The sequence below is a fragment of the Atractosteus spatula genome, chromosome 25, assembly GCF_055471065.1.
Source record: "Atractosteus spatula isolate fAtrSpa1 chromosome 25, fAtrSpa1.hap1, whole genome shotgun sequence".
Taxonomy (NCBI): domain Eukaryota; kingdom Metazoa; phylum Chordata; class Actinopteri; order Semionotiformes; family Lepisosteidae; genus Atractosteus; species Atractosteus spatula.
In genome coordinates this window covers 13,971,979-13,996,922 of record NC_142730.1, presented here as the reverse complement: position 1 = coordinate 13,996,922, position 24,944 = coordinate 13,971,979, and the positions used below count along the sequence as shown (strand labels likewise).

Sequence of the window (24,944 nt, the reverse complement as noted above, 5' to 3'; positions counted from 1 at the left end):
AGAGGTTAAGCTCCCCCTGGCGGTTTTACAAGGTGACGCCGGATAGTTTCCGGCAGAGCGTCAAATGACGCGCGATTAACCACGTCACACTGCGTGACACTGCGTGATGCCGCGACACGCCCACCGGGGTATGCCGCAAAATAACGCACGCATTTTGAATGGCTGCATCTGTATGTTTATATTTCTTGTTGGCCGGTTTGGCATTGTATAGGATTTTGAATACGTGGAAGTCTGGAATTTTCTGGATGGTTAGGATGCAGTTTGCCTCAAAACTCAAGTGCTCATTCCTCTGTCTGCATCTCTTTTTTTTTTACTTGAAGATGTCTCAGTAAAGAATCCACTTATTGAAGACCATACCCTGGTTTCTTTCAAGAAACTGGATGATATTCTTGGATCAATAAGCTACTTACTATGAAACAGTTTAGATGGGCTGAATGGCCTCTTCACATTTGCAAGAAATAATATTTTTTATGCAATGAATTGTAAGGCCTTTTTGTTTACATTTGGTCTGCAGAACATGGTTACAGAATCCTTCCTCTTGTTGCCACTAGATGGAAGCAGTTAGTTCTAGTTCTTTTTAGTGCATGATGGTTCCTTTCTATTGCACCCACCAAATTTTAAAGAAGACTTTTATATAGATGCAGTGTTTTAAGTTATTTATCTTTTCACATTGCTGTGTTACAATAGGTTAGTAATTTTCTTTTCCTCATTCTACCTATTCACTTTAGTTTGTTACTTTAGGCAAACTTTAGTTCGTCATAGTGACATAGCATTCCTGCATGCAATTCTCAGAAATAAATAAGCTAAAGGAAATAAGGGCACATAGCAGTGTTGCACAAGTCTCAGTATGTAATGATCTTCTGCTGGGCTTCACTTTCTGTGTTTTCTTAATTTAAGTTAAGTTTCTGTGTTTTCTTCTACTGGTTGAACAGTCATAGAGTTCCCTCAATGACATCAGTGGGATTTTCGGTTCAGTTTACCAGTTCTGCATTTCATGTATTTATTTAAATTGATCATTATGCCTTTAAGACGTATTTTAAGATTTTTTTTTTAAATTTGTTTAAGGTAAAATTTAACTGTACCCAATGCCATCTCCCTTTACAGGGCTGTGATTTTTCTCCCTTTCTCTATTTAAGCAGTTACTGTTAAATTTGCTGAATTATACAGTCGATTGTTTATTTTTGTTCCTTGCTTTATTTTTCAGCATTAGTTTCAGACATGCAGTACTGAAAGCCAATTTTCTCAGGCAGTTTATTTACCAGGTTCCTGCTCAGTCAGTCTTTACTGTCCTTATTTTAAAATTCTATTCAGGGCATCCTCATAAAAAGGTTTTAAAACAGATTCTATACTGTGACATCTTCCTGTCTGAAGAACTCAAGAAGAAAGTCTCTGGTTCTCCTTTTCATGTTGACAGCAAAAGTGTTTTTATGATGTGTAATCTGTCTTCTGTTGTATGTAAGATTATGGAAACAATTATTAGAAGTAGAGGACCACAGATATAAAAATAATATGTGATAATGACCTAAAGCAGTGACAGGCCTGGTCTTATAAATGTTATTCATAAGAAATTATAATAAATTTATTTTACCCAAATGTACACAAAAGAGTGCTGTGTACCCTGAACAATGCAAAAATACTGTACCCTGACAGGAGATGTTTTTTCAAAGCCCACAGTTTAAGTAAAATGTTATTTTTCTTTATTTTTGGTTTATTTTTCTGTTTGTGCTTAAATTTGGAAACATTCCAGCAACAAAACAGACTGACTTTTTTCCTTCTTTCATTTTGGAGTTGATGGAATGAAGCTCTGAAAATGAAATAGATTATTTAAAGAGAAAATAATTGTATTCTCTGTAAACAGTTAACCAGTTTATAAATTAACATTCCAAGTACGTTTTTATGAAGCAGATAAAAATCACAAGGAAGATAGTAGAGCCACAGCAAGCCGCAAGAATGGCATACAACTTGGATTTTGTTTATTTTTTAGGTCAAATGCCTAACAAGTGATGTAACTAGTCAAGGAATTACAAACAAAATGTTGTTCAATACTGCAAGTTGCTTTTCTTTTTCAGTCATGCTCTTTCACACAATCACACAACTCACTCTGATCACAATTTTGAATACTGTCCACACCTATGTGACAGCAATAGATCTTTCTGATGTTTCTTATACAGTATACGAATTGCTATCCTGTAGCAATCTTGTCATCCAGTGAAGCCTTTTGGAGTTATATTTAAGCATTATAGGCAACATTTAGGCAATATTTTCTACTTCTGGAAGCATTTACAGTCCAACTCAAGCATAACTTATCTCTCCATGTTAATCTTAACTGTCCATGGAATTAAACATAATTCCCCTGTGTGGAGCCACCCGCAGAAGGCTCTACAGCCAAAACGTGTTTTCTTTCTTCTCTTTTCAGCATGGAATAAACCTATTACTTGTTCCTTTGTAGCCTATGCATGCTGACGCAGCTACCCACCTGAACTATTTTATGTGGTATCTGTATCCTACAATTCACTCAAATTCTTTTCATCTACAATTATTCAAGAGATTCCAGCAGTTCAATATATTTCAATAATAATGTAAATTACCAGCATTATCTCTATATAACAACAGAGGTTTTAAAAGATGAGCAGTTTAGCATAAAATCCCTTAGCTCTACATGTGATTCATCTTAAGAGAAACTCTTTTACACAGCAATAGATTTTCCTGTTTTGCATTCTAAGACTACCAGGGGGCACAGGTTCTACAAAGATTGTTCAGATGGGGGCCAGGTTTTGATCTTTGCCAATAGATAGGGATATGTAGAATATTTATTTTAACAATTGGCTTCTCTTAAGGAATCTTTTACTTGTTTGTCAACCAGGAAGCAAGAATGTCCTGGAATTGTTAATTGATAGTAGAAATTAACATTGTTTCAATGGTGGTAAATGCAAAGATGACTTTGGGGTTTATGTGTTTTTGGGGAGTTTTTGGGGTGATCTGAATAAATATGGAAAGAACCTGGGTCATGTTGTCCAAGAGGTGGGATCCCGTAGTTGTGTTCTGGGAGAAAACAGGCTATTTGTGTTCACACTGAGCCACCCTGGGAAAAGATTGTCAGGAGGTTAGCTACTTGTTGAACTTATATTTTCTTCAAAATATGGACAAGATAATGGTGCTGAGGGTCTTTAGCTTGGAATTCTAGACATGTTTATGTTCGTATTGTGAAAGGTTTCTCTCAGTGCGACTACTTCAGTGAAGTTTCTTTAGAAAGGTAATTGAGTTGCAAATGGTATTGCTATAGATGTAAGCGAATATGTGTCACAACTCAGGCAGTGAAGAATATCTTGATAATATATATATACTATTTCCAGAGATTGGTATCTGGTTTGCATCTTCTAGTTTTGTGTGAGAGAGGAAATGACATTTACTGTATATTTGTATGGGCGAATGACATTTGTGTTTATAGAATGACCTTAATGTTCCTACAGAGCTAATGCCTTTTGTTTATATATTTATACATTTTTTACATTCTGATGTCCATTAATGACAAGAACAACAAAGAGAAGTAACGATTTTAAAGGCTTTTTGTAGGGTTCGGCATAAGATCTTTCAGTGGCACAGATTATTTAATGAGTACTGTCATGGGATGGCTGAGGGTTAACTGGACCCAATCCCTTTCACCACAGGAAGAGTTATCTTTAACATAGGAATAAAATTTAGATTCACAACATTCATTTTTAATTTTTGTTGAGAGGTAAAAAAACTGCAGACTTTGGGTTTACCAACTCATTTATACGAAGTTGGTAATCCCAAAACTAGCAAGGGCTAAGATTCTTCAACCAAGGGTCACGTTATCAACTGATAGATCTCACTTCTCAGTTTACTTGCTTTTAATATAATTCCACATGGAAATACAGCCCTTCCCCTATCGCCTATCATTCTTTTAAAAAGTTAAATACATTTAATTTATAACAGTACAGGAAGGAAGTAAAACACAAAGAATTAGCAAGAAACCAGACTCACATTTGATTAAATACGTCCCTTTTAATCCAGTCCTGTTGTTTAGTGCACAATGCTGAAAATGGTTTGAAATGCAAAACAGTTTGAATATTAATTCCAAACAACAAGAAAGCCTTTTTTGGCTTATCCTTTTTAAAAATAAGGCATTATTCTTGTTCTCCTTCCCGGTCTATTTCATACTGGAAGGGGATGGCAAAACTGGTGAGGGATCACCCTTACAAGGATATACAAATACAGTATGTGAGTTACTTATTGGTTTTTATTATACTTTTTGTAGCATATCCTGTTATATTATTTATGTTACCAGGTTCATGTCCTATTATATAAGCTTCAGCATGGCTGCCTGTCACTCTGTCTGGTTTGTTCCTTACATCCTATCTTAAACTGTAAGAAGAGGCTTGTGCAAACATTTCAATGACTTCTGGTTTAGTTTTTGCATATTGTATTGCTTTTCATTTTGATATACAATGTTAAAACTTCATATTTCAGATTTCCTAATTTCCACTCTGAGGCTTGCTTGCAAGAAGAAAAGTTATTCACAAATTTCAGTTCTTTAAAACAAGAATTCCATTTCTGCCAAGGTTTTGCACTGCCCATCAATTATGGTAATTCTGTTATGGTGAGGGTGATAGCGTGTCTGTTGCCGAGAAAATGTTTGTGAACCCCAAAGATAAATATGGAAATTTAATAGTTTTACTACGATAGCTTTCCTGAATCAAAAGCAGTCTTTATGTAAATTTCTAATGGGCTTATGGTAACCAACTCCATGTCTTTTAAAATAAAATTGTACATGAGTTAACAATAAATAAGGAACCAGTGATGTGAAAAATTAAGTGAAATTAAGCGTTTATTTAGCTCAGTTAAGGGAATAATTAGAATCAGGTGTTGAAATAATTAGATATACTGTATCTTGGGGTTGAGGTTTGGATATTTTTGTAAACATCAGACATTTTGTGAAGGAGAAGTTAAGGTTTATTCCATGCTAAAAAGAAAAGAAAAGAGAAACAACGTTTCGGCTGTGGAGCCTTCTTTGGGTGATCTTCTCTCATGGAATAAACCTTTACTTGTTTCTTTGCAGTCTATGCATGCTAACGCAGCTACCTACTTGAGACATTTTGTGAGGTGAGTTTTGTGAATTCGCCATACAAGTGTGTAGAAAAAAGGTCATATGACAACTGAAGGAAATCTTAGAGGACCTTTGAAAAGTTAAGAATTCTCATCAGTCTCAGAAGGGTTACAAAACTATTTCTAAGAATAATGGGCTCCACTTGTCCACTGTCAGACAGAGTTCATGAATATAGTCATACCAATATCTATCCAAGAACAAACTGGATCTTTATCAGGGAGGTTATAAAGAACCCCAGAGTAACATCGAAGAGAACAGGCCACTCTCGCACTGGCTAATGTGACTGTTCATGACTCAACAATCAGAAGACAACAGAACAAGAATGGTGTTCATAGAAGGAAAGCAAGGAAAAAACACTTTTCCAAAAAAAACATTGCTCATGATCACATAGATGATCCACAAAGTTTCTCGAACAATGTGGAACTCCCTGGCCTCGATAAGAAACATTGTATTTGGTATAAAGCAATCAGTGCTTTGAATAGAAGACCTTCATCCAACCTTTCAAGCATGGTGAGAGTGGTGGTTTGGTGCTACTCTTCTGCCTCAGGACCTGGATGGCTTGCCATCCTTGACACAACCATGAATTCTGTATTGTATCAGAATTTTTCTAGATCGTTCTAGAGAGTGTTGGCCATCTGTCTGGAATCTGAAGCTAGACCAAAAGTGGGAATTGCAGCAAGACAATGATCCTAAACATCACAGCAGATCTACAAAAGAGTGGCTGCAGCAGAAGAAACTCTGTGTTTGACAGTGGCCTAGTCAAAGTCTGGATCTAAAGGCCATCGAAATGATGAAAATGAAGTGAGCTGTCCATGCAAGTGTGCCCTGAAATGTCACAAAGGTGAGAGCCCTCCTCTGAAAGGATGAATGGGCCATAATTTCTCAATGCTGATGTGAAAGATTGATCAACATATCTAGTTCCAGTCATTGTTTTTCAAAGGTGTGCCACAAGTTTCTGAAGTTTCTAAAGACTCACATTCTTTGTCACACATTTCTATTGAATGTTGCGTTGTTTGAGAATAAATCCATTTTCAAATATGTGAAAATCCTAAGATCTTCACAAACTTTCTTAGCACAGGCTCCACCTCTTCACTGTCAGACAAAGTTCAAGAGTATAGTCCTACCAAAATCTATCCAAGAACAAACTGGATTCTCTTTGCCTCAGTGGAAATATAGTCCTCTACCCTGCCTACAAATGGAACTACAAATTTTCAAACACGATTATATAGAGTAGAGGCTTCACAAAACTCTAGGACCAAAGTATACTCCCTGTATAACCCTTCCCAACATTCCACCATACATCCTCCTCCCAGCTCAGAACTAATGGGGTGAGTGACCTGTGGCCAAAAACAAAGTGCCCTGTATTGGCCATCAGCATTGCTGTCTTTACATCTCTGTGCTTCATTGTACAATTATATGCTTGTAGTCTGAGAAACCAGTGTTTTGGTCTAGTGTTCTTTTGTTTATTATGTTACATCTACTGCAGAGGGGAGTGACTCATCTCCCAGAACAAATTTCCTGCTCAACAAATAATATTCAAGGGTGTCCACTGCCCACTTGATAACTAAACACAGTTTTTTTAAGGTGGCATATTTTATTTCATAGGCATTAAGCTGCCTGCTTAGATACACAAACTGGATACACTTATTGCATCTTGTTTGCTTAGTTGTGGTTTGATCATACCCCTGTTGATGGTGGATGCTATTAAACTAGCATCCCACAAGGGAATCAAGAACAACCATCTGTGGATAAAACACTGATGTCCTGATGGGTCTTATTGAATTTACAAAGTTCCTTCATTAGTTTGGACATAAAAGGTCAGCAAGTATTTTTTAGGGGAAACTGCTTGAATGAACATCAGCATTAACTCTTTAGCAATAAGCTTAAAGCAACTGTTAGGCAAGGCAGTTGCTTAATGTGTTGATGCCTCCTTGTGGACTTAACTAATGGTCCCACTAAATCCATTGCTGCCCATTCTGCCCGAGCCCAACAAGGGACTAACTTGATGGTTTACAATTTACTGTACAAAAATGTCTGCAGTCACTCTTCTCCCCAGAGAACTTTGATATCATAAAGCAGCTAACTACTTCCTTTTCCACACGCTTCCCCAAATTACAGTCCATACTTTCTGCCAGTCCAGTTATTGACAGCAGAAACATTGTAGGCTGCCAAAATCCCATCTTAAATACTCGACAAATAGGTACCCCTGTTTGTCCTCTTATAGGGTGTGTCTCTGTTCCCTGGGTCCTCCGATATCATCTTCATATCTCCTCCAAGTCCAGCCTTCCTGAACCCATCTCTTCTGGTTCTGGTGTTTTGGCTTGAAGAAATGGTCTTGCATACCACTCTTCAGAAGGTCAGCTGTGATGAGGTATTGTTCTACTAGGGCAACGACATGGTTTTGCTACATATGGGTCTTCCTGGCAGGCCCATCTTCTTGGCAGATATGCTCATATTGCTGGCATAACTCCAAGGCTTGCCAGAAGTCTGCTTTCAGTCTGTTGTAGTCACATGCCTCATAGGCCTCCAGGTCATGATAGGTCTTTCGTGCGTCTCCACTAAAACATGGTGCCAATAGTCCAGCCTATTGAGCCAGTGACCATTGATCCCCTTTTCAGTCCTTTCTAAAGACAATAAATATGCTTCTATGACCTCAGTGGTAGTCATTTTCTGAAAGTAGTGGCTAGTCCAGATGGGCCAAGGGTCCTTCGTGGCTCTCGCAGCTAGACATCAATTTCAAAATATGGAAAAATAAGACCAACTGTCTTGCATGTCATACCAAACAAAAGACAGGATAATTGTGTTTGCCTGTAACTATTGGCTAAAGACAAGGTTGAGCTGCCAGAGGACGTAGTCGGCACATTCAGAGAAGTACATTCCTCTCATTCTCACTAGGAAATCAATTAATTGGTTGCACCTGGAATCACCAGATCCCTATAAAACCTCTGAGCAGCCTGAGGTTGAATGCAATACCCACATGGTTACAAGGAATAGTGAGCACTAAAATAGAGAGAGATTCTAATGTTTGGGAGGAGTTTATTACTTACAGTATGGCATACTGCATTAGAATATACACTTGGTTATGACTGGATAACATTGGTAGCAGTCTTGGTCGCTTTTCTTGTCAGGATGCTGGAAAAATGAAAGTAGCTAATGAGTGTATCTGGCCAAACGGGATCGAAAAGGTGAGACTTACCACTGCTAGAAAAGTAGAGATTTGGTTTGGGTTTTTAATCTGCTACACTCCTGCCATGCTATCATCTAAGGGGGATCTTTCACACTGCTTCACCCTTTAAAAATCATAGAGGAGCTAGCTGATATTTGTAGCTCATTACACGGGAAATAAGCTGCCAATTACGTCTTTTCCTCTGGAAATGTATTGCTCCAACTCTGCCTGCAAGGGGAACTACACATTTTCAGACAGACAGAGTCATGGGGGTTGAAAGCTTCTCAAGTCTCTGGGCCCAAACTATACTCCCTGTATAACTCTGCCCTACATTCTGTCATGTTTGGTTTAAATTAATGACATATAGTAAACTTAACTGTAAAATGCCACAGAAAGCTACTGTTTAGATTTGCAGCGGTAACAATAGTTTTATTTTAGAACACAATGTTTTTGTTTTTATGAAAGGCAATCAAAATAATTAATAGAATCCCTAGATAGAGGTTCCAGCTGGTTGTTAATCTGTTCTAGTTATAAATTTTTTAGTTACACAATTTCTAAATGACATACTTTCTTTTTAGTTCTGAATTAAATACTAGTTAAAATTGATATTTAATAAATAAAAATTAAATTTCTTAATGAGGATACATTTTCATTGAATAACATACAGAAAGAATCTCTCCAAGTAAAACTGAGACAAAGAGGCATTAACCACCAATAGCGAAAAAGCTAGATTTTCTGAATGGCACCCTGTGTGCAAATCTTCTTATGTTCTTAATTTCTGTATTCCTCGATTCTAGTCAATTCTAGTAAGAATAATTATGGCTGGTGAATTAGTCTAAGGCAGCTGTAAAACTCAGGGATGAACCAAGTATTTGTAGCTAATGCACAGGCAGGGGTTTGACCCAGAACCAGAAATGGACTAGTAGAAAATGAAATATAAAAAAAATTAATTTCAGAATCTAAACAAAGCTACATATAGTCAGTACTGAAATGGGAAACTTTACAGGTGTGGATAGACTATGAGATCGATGTTTTTAACCAGTGGTGCAGTATGGCCACACTCCTGCACTGTCCTGTAGGAGGTGCAGTGCTTCAGTTGAGGCATTAAACTGAGGCCCCGAGTTCTTGGACATTAAAAAATGATAACTGCAGTGTCCTGTCTAAATTCAGTAATGTTTGATTCCTGTGCCTCTTCAAGGAGTCATCTGGAAGCCCCCTGTTGTTTTTTTATAAATCTGAGGTATCTCAGGATTCGGGAAATTCAATACAATAATGTTTAGAAAAATGAAACTTGGTAACTATGTTTAGCTCTCGGTTTAACAATAGAAGTGTTGGTTAAATGCAAGTAAACATAAACAGAAGTGTAATTGTAATTAATGGTGTTGTGTAAATTTCACACTGTGTTTGAAATGGGCGGCGGTGGTACAGTGATTAGCATCAGTGATTGCTCACAATGCTGAGGCCTTAAGCTGAATTCCTGGACTGCTATCTGTGTGGTGTTTGTCTGATCTCCCAGTGTTTGTGTGAGTTTTTGTTATGTTCTCTGGTTTCCTCCCACAGTCCAAAGATATACAGGTAGGTTAATTGGCTCCATGGTTTGTGTCTTTGGTTTCTGTGTGTGTGTCTGTGTGGGCCCTGCGATGGACTGGCGTCCTGTTTGCCTTGTGCCTGTCGACTGCTGGGATAGGCTCTGGCTCCCCAATGACCCTGTAATGGGATGGATGTTTGAAACCAGTTAAATGGAGAAGGTTACTTGTACGCAGATTATATTTATTTCCCCACTAGAAGTGGAAATAATTGTATCACTGTCACAAGAATTTGTAATCAAAGATATTCCTTCAAGCTGATTTTGTAGATCAATGCTAGGAATGACAGTCTTATTGCTTTAAATTAGTGTTGATGTGATCTGCAAACAGAAGGTGTCACAAACCACACTTAAACAGGAAACTGCATAATTTAGGTTTACTTCCTCTTGAAAGCATTCAGTCAAAACATACAGACAGTGTATATATGTGTATGAATAATTGCCAGTTAACATCCGTACAACATCCTGTCTTTTGCTCTTCTAAATTTATTATCGTTCTGTTTTACATTGTTTTTATGGCAAATGCCTACTTATAATATACTGTAAATTGGAAAGGTTAAAGTTTGTAAAATTAAAGTACATTCAGTATTCAAGTTGGAATACCTATCCTGCTTTATAGCCAGTGATGAAGTTTAAAAGTTTTCTTGTTTTGATCTCCAGATCATTAAGAAAACTAAGTATACAAGAAGAGTAACTGTATCATTGTTTTTTTGTTTTTGGCAAAGACAGATAAATATAACATAAATGCACAAGGATGTTAGCAGGGCTGCCGAGAATATGTCCTGAGCAAAAAAGAACAAAGCACAGGTGGAGTTATTCAGATGGAAACCAAGACTCATTCAGCACATGAACTCCACGTAAGGAGTTACATGGCCAAATCTTACTGGAAACAAAACTGTATTCAAAACATTACAACAGCTGTAGACCAGAGTCATGTGAATAGTTTTGAATTGTTGACTTTTTTTTAGAACCATTAACTGTTGATAACTGGTATGTTAGTTACCTTATAAATAAAACATAATCCTACCTAATCTAATAAAACAGTCATTAAGATTAACAAACGGTATATCATGTAACTTCTGTGTCATGTAATAAAGATCATTTCTCCTTTTTTCTTCATGCTTTCTATGACCACTGTGTTCTTTCTACAGCAAAACCTGAACTCTATTGCTAACCTACTCAAACAGCTTTTTTTTCTACAGATTTATAATCCTGGTTCTCCATTGTAGGCTGATTTCCCACCTAATTTAATTCAGTACAATTATCACGTAATTATCACGTCCCATCACGTAATCTAGCAAGACCTATTAATAATATTCTAACCTTGTGGATTATGTGGGGAACTGAACTGCATGTTCACCGGCATGTGGAACTATTGTGATTTAAGGCTTGTATGCATTTTATTACATTATTTTTGGGAGAGAGTCATAAACAGTAAAACTTCAATATTGTGCTAATTCAATATTCACAATTTTGCCTATTCGTGCAAACATTTTAGTGACCACTTTTTTCCATATTTGCCCATTCGCAGGCTAGGAAAGTAAATGCCAGCTCCACTTCCACAGTATTTTCATCTACTTCATGTGTCCTGCATCGGTCTTTGTAGGAAAGACACAGCTTTGAAGCATTAACATGTTTATGTGCCAGTGTATCATGAGTTCTGCTTTAGTTTTTCAGTTTCTGTCAGGAAAGCATTGGATGTGTATTGTGTGTCGACTTATCAGAGTAATACTTATATATTATGTGACTCAGTGTTATGCTGTGAAATAAAATAAATTATGAAGAAAAAAAACTCTTCATAACTCGGCCCCTGAATGATCGCAGTTTCAGTTCTCATTGGTTTTGCAGATAAGGATAAGAAAAGAAATAATGAGAAAGAGAATTAAACAAAATGCAGGACCTGGAGAGAGTTGACTGACAGTTGGTTAAGGAAGGGTTCACTTAATTTATTGTCTTGTGTGTTATTATTGTGCTGTAATAAAATAAAGAATAAAGTGAATAATAGGATGAAAAAAGTAGCTCTAATACAACCTTAGTAATAATATAACAGTGATTTAATTTGTTTGCATATGCAATAACTTGAATTAAAGAAAGTAAATGTTTTTGTATGTTTCCAGTACTCATTTTCCTTAGAAATACTCAGAATAATTACTCACAGTAATTCTAAAAGTTAACTGTTATAATACAAATACCTACAGTGTTGCGAGCTGCCAAACCATACCCTATTTTTCCCATAAGGCATTAAGTTCGTTATTCACAAATTCACCATTTGTGGAGACTTCAAGGTATCTTTATCAAATATCGAGATTTTACTATATGTACTAAGCATCAAGTTTTTTTATCACTAATAACTGCAACAAATACATAGAGTTATTATCAAGCAATAACACTTTGTAGCAGGTTTACTGACATTTAATCAAACAACTTTAGACATAACCCCTTCTCCAACAGACTGTTGGAATGAAAATATTATTGTGATAAGTGGGATAAATTTGTTAATTTGTGTTTTGTTCTTGATTGTTGCTACATTTTATTTACAAAAAGATAAATCACTTCATCACGTCTGTCAATCAACTTTCTCAATAATGAGATGATGTATTTCCACTCAAGTGCTGTATATTGTTGTCATGATCAGTTAATCTAAATAATGTGAAAACCATTTAACTAACATCCAGAGTCTGTATATTATATTTTTAAAAACATGTAAGGTGGATGTTGTGGACATTTCTTTACACTTGGCGTAAAGTGATGGATTGTCAATTTTGTTTTATAAAACATGGCATTGTCACAAAGAAAGTAAGATTTAATGTTTTAAATACCATTGTACTACAGAATGCCAAAAAATTGTGATGTGAAAATATAAAAAGGATAACAAGCAAAAGCCTCACGTGAGCACCATGTGAAAGACTCAAATCCAAATTTGTGTAGGAGCAATACTAGTGAAAATGTCAACATAGCTTTCCTAAGTGTTTTGCTCATTTCCTTCCTCTTTTCTGAAAGTAGTTTTAAATGCTTAACAGTTCAAAACTTCCAATACACACATACGGAAGGATAAATTAAATAATTGTTATCAAGTTTTCTGGAATTAAAAGGGAGAAAAGATTACTACAGATTAAAAAGCTTTATGAATCATCCGGAGACAGACTCAAGGAATGCTTCGAATAAGCATTCATAGTATTCATGTTGTTTAGAATGTATAATGGAGAAGATAATATGGTTTTCTGACATATTTGTGTGCAGACACGTTTCAAAATGTAATAATAAAAGAAAGTTTGCAATTAATATCTTTGATCATTTGATCGTTGGCAGAAAATTGATTCAAGGATCACATTCAAGGACTGTTTTAAATAATTTTAAATAATTCATGTAGATTTAGTTGAACAAGATGGCTCACATTTTACTGACTCTTGAATTGCCTTTAATGGAAATCTTTAAAGATTTAAAAATCGACAAAGAAAATCTTAGCTGGATCGATGCTTTGAAAGGTTTTTAATATTGAAGCGATCAGCAAGGCAAACACAGAACTGATAGCCTGTCGACTCTCAGCAACTCAGTGTTGGAGCACTGGTCTGGACTCTTAAATAGGCTGATTAATTAGGAGCTTGATTGGAAGGTAAGTGGCATGATCTTGTTCACACAAGGCCAGTTGGAGGGTGAGTGCTTGTGCAAATGTCCCAGTCTCCTGTGATAATGTCGATCTGTGAGCAGCTCCTCCCCCAGGTGTATAGTTACAGATTCATCATGGTACTTCCCAAGGTGCAGAGTCATGCCCCAGCAGTTATTTTAATAAATCAAGAAAAAAGTTGTGCTTTATTGTAAAAGAGATGTTCCTACTTTGTGTTTCCTACAGCATGTAATCAACAGGTCAAAGAATGAGAAGACGAGTTGCTGAGAAAAATGTGAAAAGGTCTAAAAGGTTTCTTGATCTAAATCATTTTCATAAATGACTTAAGCTAGGCTTTAGTTTTCTCAAACCCCATTTTTATTTATTTTCTAGAAGTGTAAAGAACGGTACTGGGAGAGTGCTCTTCATGAGGGTTTTAGAAGGTGTTATAACAGCTCAATTCACACTTTGCTCTGTGAGTGTAAAATCAAAGTGAGAACCACTGCAAAACGGCTAGCCAGGTGTCTCAAAATATTTTGAAGTGAGACTATTTAACAGATCATCAGCAGCTAGGAAACAGATATTTGATGAACAAACAGTACATCTCATTTTGAATATGATCATTAATGACATGTCCTACACAAATGAAAAGAGTACAAATATCATAGAATCTCATTAGTGGAATTATGTGATAGCTGCTTCCAAATGGGTACTTCCAAATTTTATATTTTAACAATTTTCTGAAGTTCATTTTTTACTAATTCAGTTACCTCCCATAGCATTGTTATTGTTATATAAACCACTGTATGGGTTTGAAAGTTCTAATCTGTATGGAACAGCAACACTTACTGGTCCAGCAACTACACTTTAACCTTGATTTTCTATTAGAGACTCCCTGTAGGGGTCCTGTTATATTAATACAGTAATGTTTGATATTTTTCTTAAATCTGAAGTCTGAGTTTTATGTTTGCATACTTTTTAGAGGTGTACTATCTATGCTGAACAAATACAGACATTTGCACTGAACCATGCACAAAGTAAAGCGGACAACACATCAGTGCCTTGTTGCTTGGTATTATGTGTTATGCCAGGCCTGAGACAGATGTTCATTTAATGTGTGTTGAGAAATGTAGACAACTGTTATGCTTGGTGGTATAGAGCAGGTGCTTATTTATACGTTCATTTCCTAATAATGTACACAACAGGATGAACTACATGGGTAACATAAACTATTTTACTGAGCACATACCCTGGGATTTATTTTGTGTGGTGTTGCCTGCAAGACTGGGAAATGCAGTGTTAACTTTGTAATGTTGTGATTCTCTCCCCAGATGCTCTTCTCGTACCCTTCAAGATGACAGCAGGTGATCGGAGGGAGAGGAAGTGGCAGAATAGGAACCAGTCTTTTTTTCAGAGACGCTACCTCCGCTCCAGACAGTGTAGATTAAGTATTGCTCAAAGTCACTGAGCCAACACAGGAAAGCACCAGCTTTCACATTGACGAATTGCAACAGTGCCTTCTTTCAGTCAGCCGTGAAGCTGCACAGATCTTCTCTTGTCTCCTCGTGGGAGCACACGCCTTACAGCATGGCAGTACCTCAACTCATGTGGGACACAGTTTTACTCCTTGTGCTTCTGCACTTAGCCCAGACATCCCTAACCCCTCGGATCACCTTCTCCAGCGGTGAGCTCTCTTGTTTGTTTCTTTTTCTTGGCTTTTAAACTTAACTTGTTTGAAGGACTTGTCATTGTTTCATTGAACAACCGTTAAGGATTCTTATAGATTTAATATACATATACAGTAACTTCTTAGTAAATACAAAGGGTAAACAGATGTTTAAGTACTTTCTGTTCATACTTTTAAGTTCTTTCTGTTTGTGCTTAAAGTATTTTCTATAATTTATATTTCCTTATTTTTCCTATTTCCTTTCTATGCCTTTGTGTGTCTAAAGATGAAGAGAAAACAATGATGGGTACAATCAAGGTTTTGTGTTTTATTTTTGTAAAAGAACCAAAAACAAGTTGCATTAGCCCTCAAAAATGATGTTTTTTAGTGTAATAAAAAAGTCTTAAACCAAGACAGTGTGGTCATGATATATATTTATAGTTCAGTTCTTACATTAATTAGCCTTAGATCCTATTGTTCACATTTCATTAAACTGGTTCTTGTAAACAGAAATCAAATTTGTATCTGACAAATCAGAATATTTAGGTATTAAGACCTAGGGTAAGGATTAAGAATCTAATTTTTAATACCGATGTGGGCTGCATTCCCCATGTATACTCCTCCCTTTAATCAATATTACAATCAGTATTTATTATCGGTGTTTACATCCTAATGAAGAAAGAACTATTTATCATCATGTAATTAATATAAACTCAATGTGATTGTTATACAATGGATGGATATTTGCCTCTTTTCAAGCTAGCAAGTAAAATACCAAATCAATTAAATATTGATTTTTTTTAGGCAGCACAGAAAATATTAAGTGAGTTATATAAGTATGCGAATCAGCACTCTGTCTTGAACTTTTCTATTAGTTTTCTAGTTATGATAATAGCGAAACCATTAATAGTTCTTGTAATATACAGTAAAGCAGCTAACCTTGCAGGTGTCATACTCTAACCCGTTGCTGCTCTGTGGGCGGAGCTAGCATTGGTGGAGCATTTGCTCCACTCACCTGTCACTCAGTTTCCATGGCCACCAGCTGACAGGAGACCTGAATCACCTGGAGACAATTGCCATCTTACCTGTTTGGGTGATTCGAAAATATTTAAGGCTGCTTAAACTCTGCTCTGGGCTCTGTTCTAGTGTTTGTAGTCTTGTACATCTGCTTTCATCTAGCAAGTGGGTTCAATTACAACTCCTGATTCTTTGATAGTTCCACGAAGCTATGGGATCATGCTGGATAAAAGGCAGGTGAGACGCAGAGGAACTGCAAGCAGTGTGCTGACCAAGAACACCTTGGCAGTGCTGAACGTTACAGGGTCTAGGCTGACCAGGGAGCATGTATACTAGCAAGGAGTTGACTGCTTTCTGACAAGCAGCAGTGACTGAGCTGTGCAAACTGGTTGTGTGGCACTGTAGCAGGCTGGGGATCAGAGTGTGGTGCAGGCAAACACTCACCATGGTCATTATCCAAAACTAGGTAGGGTTGTAATGTAGACACTGTAGCAGAGATGTTCGGGAAACAAGGACAAGCAAGTCACGGTCCAAACTGTGATAAATAGTAGACAATTACAAGTGCAGGAAAGATCAGAGAAATATCAGAGAACAAAGCAATATCAGGAAAACAAAACAAGCAAAGGACAGGAGACACAGGAACGTAAGACTTGAGAGGCTTACAGTAGGAACACTATAACAGAGCCCAGAGCAGAGACTGAACAGCCCTTTAATATCGCCGAATCATCCTGACAGGCGCGATGGTGATTGCGTCCATGTGATCCGGGTCTCCAGTCAGTTGGTGGCCATGGTAACCAGAGCTGAGTGACAGGCAGGTGGAGTTGAGACCTGCTGCCAAGCCAATGCTAGCTCCCTCCACATAGCAGCAGCTAAGGTAAGCAGGACAGCATGTGCTAGAAATAAATCTGAAACCAAATACAAGTTTAGTTATTACAAGTTAAAGTTTAGTTAATGAAGTTAATACAAGTTTAAAAGGACTTAATATGATCAAAACCACAGTATACCATAACAGTTAAATTGCTAGAGGTAGAGCTGCGTAGAGTGCATTACACAGAATACACAGATCGTGTCTGGTGAGCTTGTTGCAGATTTCAGGTGAAACAGGTTATAGATACTTTGATGACAAGAACACCGATATGAAAGCATATATTATATTGAAGTCTTTTCAACTTTAGTGTTACTTATGCAGTGTTTTAAAATGCAGAGTGTTAAAGCAAGAGGGCACATTGTCTCACTCCCATAAGGCCAATTTAAACAATCTTGAAATATACTTTTTGGTCAATAATCTGATCTTGGGTTGGCTATGACCATCATCTTATCCTCTTCCTGCTTCTGACTTCTATGCTGGAGCAACTTGAAGTTTTGTGTTTTATTTGTCCATTGTCTCAGTGTGGGATTGTTGCTGTGGTCTGTAACATTCTTGTTGATGGCATTGACTGCTTCTTGTTTGCCATATTGTCAAAGCTCTCTTCTGGGTGACTATGGAAGATGTGGCATAGCCTGGCTGTGCAACTTCCGATCAGCTGTGGTGACCATAACCCGCTTTGTTCAGTAAACATGTTCCTTTGTTCTGTCTCAAGATTACTAAGTCTTTGCTACAAGGTGTAAGAGAATAGGCCCATCCCTAGATGAGCTTGTTGTGGACCTGCTTGTAAACTCTCTTTTTTCTGCTCACTTACTACCCTGTTTTTCTTTCATTTACTTTCACATTATATACCTTACAGCTAACAGCCCCAAGCACAGTTCACTGACTATCTTTCTTTTATCGTTTTAAAAACTTAAAAAAGTAACAGTCTGGCATGTACTAACCACTGTCAGTGTCCTTCTCTGTCCCTGCACTAGAAACACACCAGATGTCCCTCGCTGCAGCAGGGCCAGCACCTGGACAAACAGCCTGCTATTTTTGCAATACAAACCCTGGGTCTATCCAGATGCACTTACTATTATCTGGTCTTCACCCAAGGTCCATTGGCAGAGCCCACCAGGAGATAAGTCAGCACCCCACCCTTCCTTCATCAGGGCTGAGGGATACCAGTTGTATCTCCTTCTCTCCAGTTTCCCAACTATTTAAACATGCATTGACCAAGAGTCAACTCTTGACGAAGAGAGACACAATCACAATCATAAGGGAACTACTGTGTTTATAGACTAATTAATGTAGCCATATATCGTAGTGTATCAGACCTTCACTCTGCTTCCATCAAAGTTGTGGAATACAGCTCAGTCTTCTGCTCTCTGATCTCAAGGCTACACACCTTACTGGTGGGCAGCCCCTCCAGACCAGTCACTACCTTTTGGCCACAGACTGCTCACACAATGACTTTAACTTGCTTGCATTTTTTCATTTTTCATTTGGGCATGACAAGTCAGTAAAGAAGACCTGATGTAGTATGAAGAAACTTTTGTGTCAGAATGCTTCAGAAACATTCTGACTGTCACTTCTCTGGGCTTCTGGATCTCACGTGTTGTTCCCCTTCTGGGGAAGACTGCATTTTTTTCCACTTACTGTCTTTTCCACACACTATTCACTCTCATACAAACATGCTGGAAGCAGCTCCTGAGTGCCTGTGACCGACAGCCTCTCAGCCATTCAGGGCATGCTACCTTTCAGGTGTCTCCAGCACACATACATGCCAGCTGCCTCTGATATCTAAAAGTCTCATACTGCTGCTTACTCTCTCCCAGAGTTCTGATGGACTGCATGGATTCTGTTCCAGCATTATTTCATTCATCTTTACAGCACTCATCAGCACCGGTACGACCACTGTTGCACTCGCATTCAAACATACTCTTTTCTAGTGTTGTAACAGAAAGAATAAGGTTCTTGATCCCGAGATGAAGTAAAACAGATGAGTTTATTGCATGCAAGGAACAATAAAGCCGAAGTCTTGTTTCCCGCAAGAAACAACAAAACCGAAGTATTGTTCCCCGTACTGTTACAAACTTTTGGGTTATATAGTGTTTTCTTCTCCGTTTCTGACGTCACTCGGTCTGATGGTAAAGAGGGGGGTTCATGGTATTTGGCCAGTTTACGATGTTCTGGACAAATGGTCAGTTTAAGATTACACCCAGGGGGGTTCCTAGCTTGCATCTGCAATCCTTATCAGTTAACCCCCTTTCCTGCCATAAACCCCAGCTTGTGACTTAGAAGTCTAAACCCCCTACAGAAAAGATTAAATTCAAACCCCCGTCTTCACATCTTTCTTCACTAGTGACCTGAGTCACACAACACGCACTCACACACAGCATCCCTGTAGCTGCCCTCGCATTTCTGTTACTCCCTGCCAGCCTATGTATAACACCTGTAGCCACTTGTGTCTCTTTCATGCCTGGCCAAAGTGCAGCACACAGCAGCTCCCATGCATGGTTGGGTCAGGAGAGTTCTATTATATGATGGCCTGTCACACTAGGTTGCAAAGTCTTCAGTATAGCAATGATATAGCTAGCAGCAATATCATCTGCAGTTCACAACTGACAACCCACTGAAGCTCAGCAGGTGTGAGCCTGGCCAGTGCCTGGATGTGAGACTCCTGGGAAAGCTAAGGTTGCTGCTGGTGTTGGTGGGGTGAGTAGAGGGCACTCACCTCGTGGTCTGTGTGGGTCCTAATGTCCCATATAGTGACGGGGACACTAGACTGTAAAAAAAGGTGCCGTCCTTTGAATGAGACATAAAACCGAGGTCCTGACACTCTGTGGCCACTGAAATTCCCAGGACATTTCTCAAAAAGAGTAGGGGTGTTTCCCTGGCATCCTGGCCAAATTTCCTATTGGCCCTTACCAGTTTGAATTGGCTTCATCACTCTGTTCTCCTCCCCACTGATAGCTGTAGTGTGGTGAGCGTTCTGGTACACTATGGCTGTCATCACATCATCCAGGTGGAGCTGCACTTGGTGGTGGTGGAGGGGAGCCCCCATTACCTGTAAAGCGCTTTGAGTGGAGTGCCCAGAAAAGCGCTATATAAGTGTAAGCAATTATTATTATTTATCAGTCATTCACCATATACTGTAGAAGACTGATTGAAATATAGTAATCCTTTCCAGAATGTTACATATTTGGGTGCATACACTAAATGCTTAAGTATTTGGACTTTGCTACTAGTTCTGGTTTACTGCCCCACCATACCTAGCTGAGTAGTCTGAGCTCCCAACTCTTCTTTGCCCAACCTCTGCAAGTATTTGTTAATCCCAGCCCTTAAAGTGACCTGACTCTCCTTTTTCACTGTAGAGGGAGATCACAGTAATCCTACAATCCTTATTTCCACCATAAAATTCCTCAAGCACCTAATATATTGGCTGTAGTGGGCAACTTCCCTGCCCAACATTTGCTTGAGAGACAACCCAGAACTGGCTTCAGTAGTCCCAAGGTGTCAGTCAGTCCCTACCTGAGAATCTGAGTAGCAAGTGGAGGAGCATTCACATCTGAAACCCAGGACATAGAGTAGTGCTGACCTCTTAACAAGTTCTTCAGTTAGACTGGGCTTTGTCCCAGCTTAACTATTTAAGGACATTACAGTCCTCTTCTCCGTACGCAGGTGTTTTTGAGTCATTTTAGCAGCCTCACATTACTTCTTCTACTTCCTCTACTGAACAGTATAGAGTACTGAGAAAAAAGTTTGTGGATCCACTCAGTTATTCATATTTATGTGGGATTTCAAACTAAAATATAAGTATATGTTCATGAAAGTCTTAATAAAAGGTGAATATGATATAAAAGTAAGAAATGGTGCAGAAAGTAACTATCATAACTTATGTCCATAGACTTCCCAATGTCAGCACTGCATAGTTTGGCAACTTAAATATTGTTGTTGACCCTGTATTATGATGTGAATTTCAAGTTTTCAATTTCAAGGAACGTCATAAGATTGTTTGTGATATTGTGCAACCTAGAAAATGTTGCCACATGCATGCAAATTGAATTAAAGGTGTGGCTAATTTGTATACAGTGCTTTCCATGTTTGTGGTATTGTAACAGACTATTTAAACATCATATAGTTTGAGAGCTGAAGTGAAAAGTGTAAATGAAACTGGCTGCTATGTTGAATTCTGATTATGTTGTCCATAAATTATACAAGGTTGTTCCAGGCCTCACTTTTAACAGGTGGCTTATGAGGCCCCTGAGGACATGAAAACCATGATGGACAGCAACATCAAGCACAGGAGTTGACTTTATTCTGCCAGATCTTATGCTCACACCTATAAAGACTTGCCTTTAAACAACACAAGTCCCTTTATATAAACCAAATAGTCTTAATTAACCCCAAAGGAACAAGTGGTATAGTATGGTGTTTTCTCTCTTCTCTTTTTAGCATGGAATAAACCTATTACTTGTTCCTTTGCAGACGCTGCATGCTGACGCAGCTTCCCACCTAAATTAACCCTATGTGAAAATGTGTCTCCCAGCCATCCAGCAATTAACTAATTAAACATGCTATACTTATGAGCCTAAATACAGACAAAAGAGTCCTTAATGACCTCTTGTGCAGCTACTATCATCACAATTGCTGGCCTGCCACAAAATTATAAAAAAATATGTGTGACAAAATTAGGTATGAGTAAACTATCATGGGTTCCCCACTTAAGGTAATTCTAAACAAACTGCTATTTTGACAGTTAGCCATGAGCCCGTGAAGGTGTATTTAATATGTGTATTTTTGTATGTGTTACAGCATACAGCATGGATCTGTAGAACACTGTAGGCTCATGAAAAATTACAGAACAATAGTAGCTTAAGGGAATTATAATTGTATAATTGGTCACATGGTTTTGCAGCAATGTAAGACCTTTGATCTGTCCTCACAATGTGTGCAGATAGTGTCATAGTTGTTTGGAGTACTAATTGGAACTATTAAGAACATTTATGGACTGTTTCACAAAACTTTTGATGCTTCCTGAAGTGCAAAATTGTATCCTAAATCTTTATAGGAAGTGCAGACAGGGTCAGATAGGGTCACGGTTATTGTGGGATGGATATAGGATGTAATATAATCAAAACATTGTCCTTGCCAATGCTTTTTGATCCCTCATAAAGGTCAAATGCAAAACTGTGTCACACTCATCATACATTTCTTAAACAGTATATATATGGCCATCATTACTCTGGGTCACATGTAAGAACTCTAAATATTCTTTCCAAAATAAACTTTCTTTTGAACTTTAACCTCTTCTTAAGATTAAAGGCAAAACTGGCTATAACAAAAATAGAGAAATCTGTGGTTTGGCCTATCTTGCTCATTCCAGACTCATTGTATGCATTACTTATTTATTATTTTTATTTGGTCAAAGAGCTCTAAGAGGTTGTAGCAACCTGCAGATTTGAATCCCAAACTGCAGAAAGGAGCAATTAACTTTAGAAAAAGGAAAAATATTCATCTGAGAAAATGGAAAAAACAATTATAATAAAGTATGAGACACCCACAGATTTGGAAACTGTGATTAACTTTTGACATTTACTGACTGGAAAGTAGCTCTCTTCTGAAATTGTCACTGCCACCGACATATTCACTCAATTGTAACTTACAATGACCTGCAACGAGTTACGTTATTAAGGTCAATTGAAAATGAAAAGTTGTACATTGTCCAATACCTTTGTTTTATCTTAAATTAGGAGTTTGTGTTTCCTACTTCAATGAAGGAAAATGTATATTAATATTACCTTGTCATATGAATACTAATGTTTTACTTTTTTACCTCTGAACTATATTCATATAGTTTTCTATATTCTGGTTATAGGCTCATTGGCTTCTGGAAAAACTGGCTGTGGTATGAGTGTTGTGTCTATGTGTGTCCTGCGATGGACTGGCATCCTGTTCAGGGTTGACCACCTTTTGCCTATCTCTTGTTTTCCTGATTAAACCAGAAATATTTTGATATATTTAGAAGAAAAAATATCTGGATTTTAGTGTTCTACGAAATTAGTCTTGTAGTTTACTATGGGGATAGGTATCTAACTCTTTATGCGAAAAAGTGTCTATGCACACTAAACAAGTATTAACCTGTAAAAATGAGCTGATTTGCCTTCCAAGTAGTTCACACTGTTGTCATTAATGTAATTGTGCACTTATTTTGCTTATATTGTGACTACAAACAGGTAAAAGGGGGCTCTTAAGCTGCGGCATAGAGTAGTACATAAAAATGAGACTTTATATTATGGACAGAAATGTTTATGCACATTACTGAAGTAGACAAGATGATGTGCAAATAATGTGGAACTTCCAAAGCTATGGTGACAGAGTTGTGGTTCCCCTAAAAATGTACAATGTTTCAAGACTGGCATTTACCAAGACACTGTATCTCATACAGTATACAGTGCTCTATTCACCAGTATGTAATCAGAATTTTAAAGCTTGAGATAAGCAAATGCTGACACTGAGGATCCCACATATGGAGCAACTGCTATAAACCATTGTTGCTTTACTTCACTTGCAACTGCTTACAGCTCAAGCAGAGTGATTGAGGTCAGATTGATATCGGTGCTGATCAAGCAAGATTAGGGTAGATATTTTCAGTAGGGAAGTCTTAAAGTAAGGATCGTGTGTAAAGACAGCCTTGCAGGCCAGCAGCTGTGAGAAATATAGTGAATAATTGTCCACGGAACTGCAGATGGAAAGGTTTAAGCCTCACTTTGTGAGGTAATGTTAGTGCTGAGGGTACCATAGATGTAATCATCCTTTAGCCTTAGTGCTGCAATATTCATCTTGATTACTGTTTTAGGTTTTTCATTCCTTAGTATTTTTTTTTCTTGCACTAAAAAGTGCAGGATCATTTGGTACTGATCTTGATTTTAATGTCTCTCCTAGAATTCCTATGACGGAAAAAAGAGTTTTACTTTTTTTGCATGTTTATGCAGATATGTAACATTAATGTCCAGTGCATTTTCTGTTAAATTACTGCAGTAGTGTATTCACTGGCTGTATGGCCTATACACGTGTGGTATTAGCAAAGTACAGCATTTTAACCAAAGATCATAAAATGATGTTGAGATTAACAATAATGAAAGAAAAAAATGTGCTTATCAAACTTCGGTATGTAACGGTATGTCGCAGAGCACAGTTGTGTCTGTTGGTGATAAGGACAAGAGCATTTCTTTCTATGTACAAAGTGTGTTTCTGACCCAAGCTACACAACAAAGCACAGTGTAGCAATGCCCACCACTAACTACACGGGCATATAAAGGGGTTTCATATGCTTCACATTAGCACAAATGGTTGACATTGAGATAACTTTGTCTCAATGTAGGTAATTCCAGCTTTTGGGGTCTTTGACAGCTCTACAAAAATGTACATATTTGAGTAAAGTTTTATTTACGTAATTTAAATCTTTGCAATCCTAAGCCCCTGTTACACAATCTAGATACCATTCCAGTTGATATCTATAATATTGAAATTGTTCACATTTTTTTATATTGTAATATTTTACACTATTTTGAGATTTTCTGTGCAAATTTCTCTTTTGTACTCTACATGCATCTTTTTAATTATGCTCACTTTCTGACTCATTTGTCCACTTATACGTTCACTCCATGTCATTTTAGATTTTGTGCTGAAGTGTGTTAAGTGTGTCTTATTCACACATTTTTGAAGAATTTCTTTCTATATGATAATGCCTTTAGTTTTGGATTAATAGTGAAATTTTTCCAGCATCATTGAGAAAATGCAACGCATGCAATGACACTTATGTAAAACAAGATTCACAAAGACCCATTTAAGAGACTCCTAAACTGAGAGTAGTTACTTTTTACTGAACCAATATCACTATGATACCAACAAATGCAGGGTGGGTT

At 37.6% G+C, this 24,944-nt stretch overlaps 1 protein-coding gene across 1 annotated transcript in view; it reads left to right on the top strand.

Moving 5' to 3' along the window:
* sema4ab (sema domain, immunoglobulin domain (Ig), transmembrane domain (TM) and short cytoplasmic domain, (semaphorin) 4Ab) overlaps nt 1–24,944 on the top strand; it is a 90,083-nt gene that overhangs the window by 24,942 nt on the left and 40,197 nt on the right. Inside the window, exon 2 of the mRNA XM_088905573.1 lies at nt 14,815–15,167. Within this exon, the coding sequence (XP_088761699.1) occupies nt 15,071–15,167 (97 nt within the window). The 5' untranslated portion in view covers nt 14,815–15,070. The remainder of the gene's footprint in view (nt 1–14,814; nt 15,168–24,944) is intronic.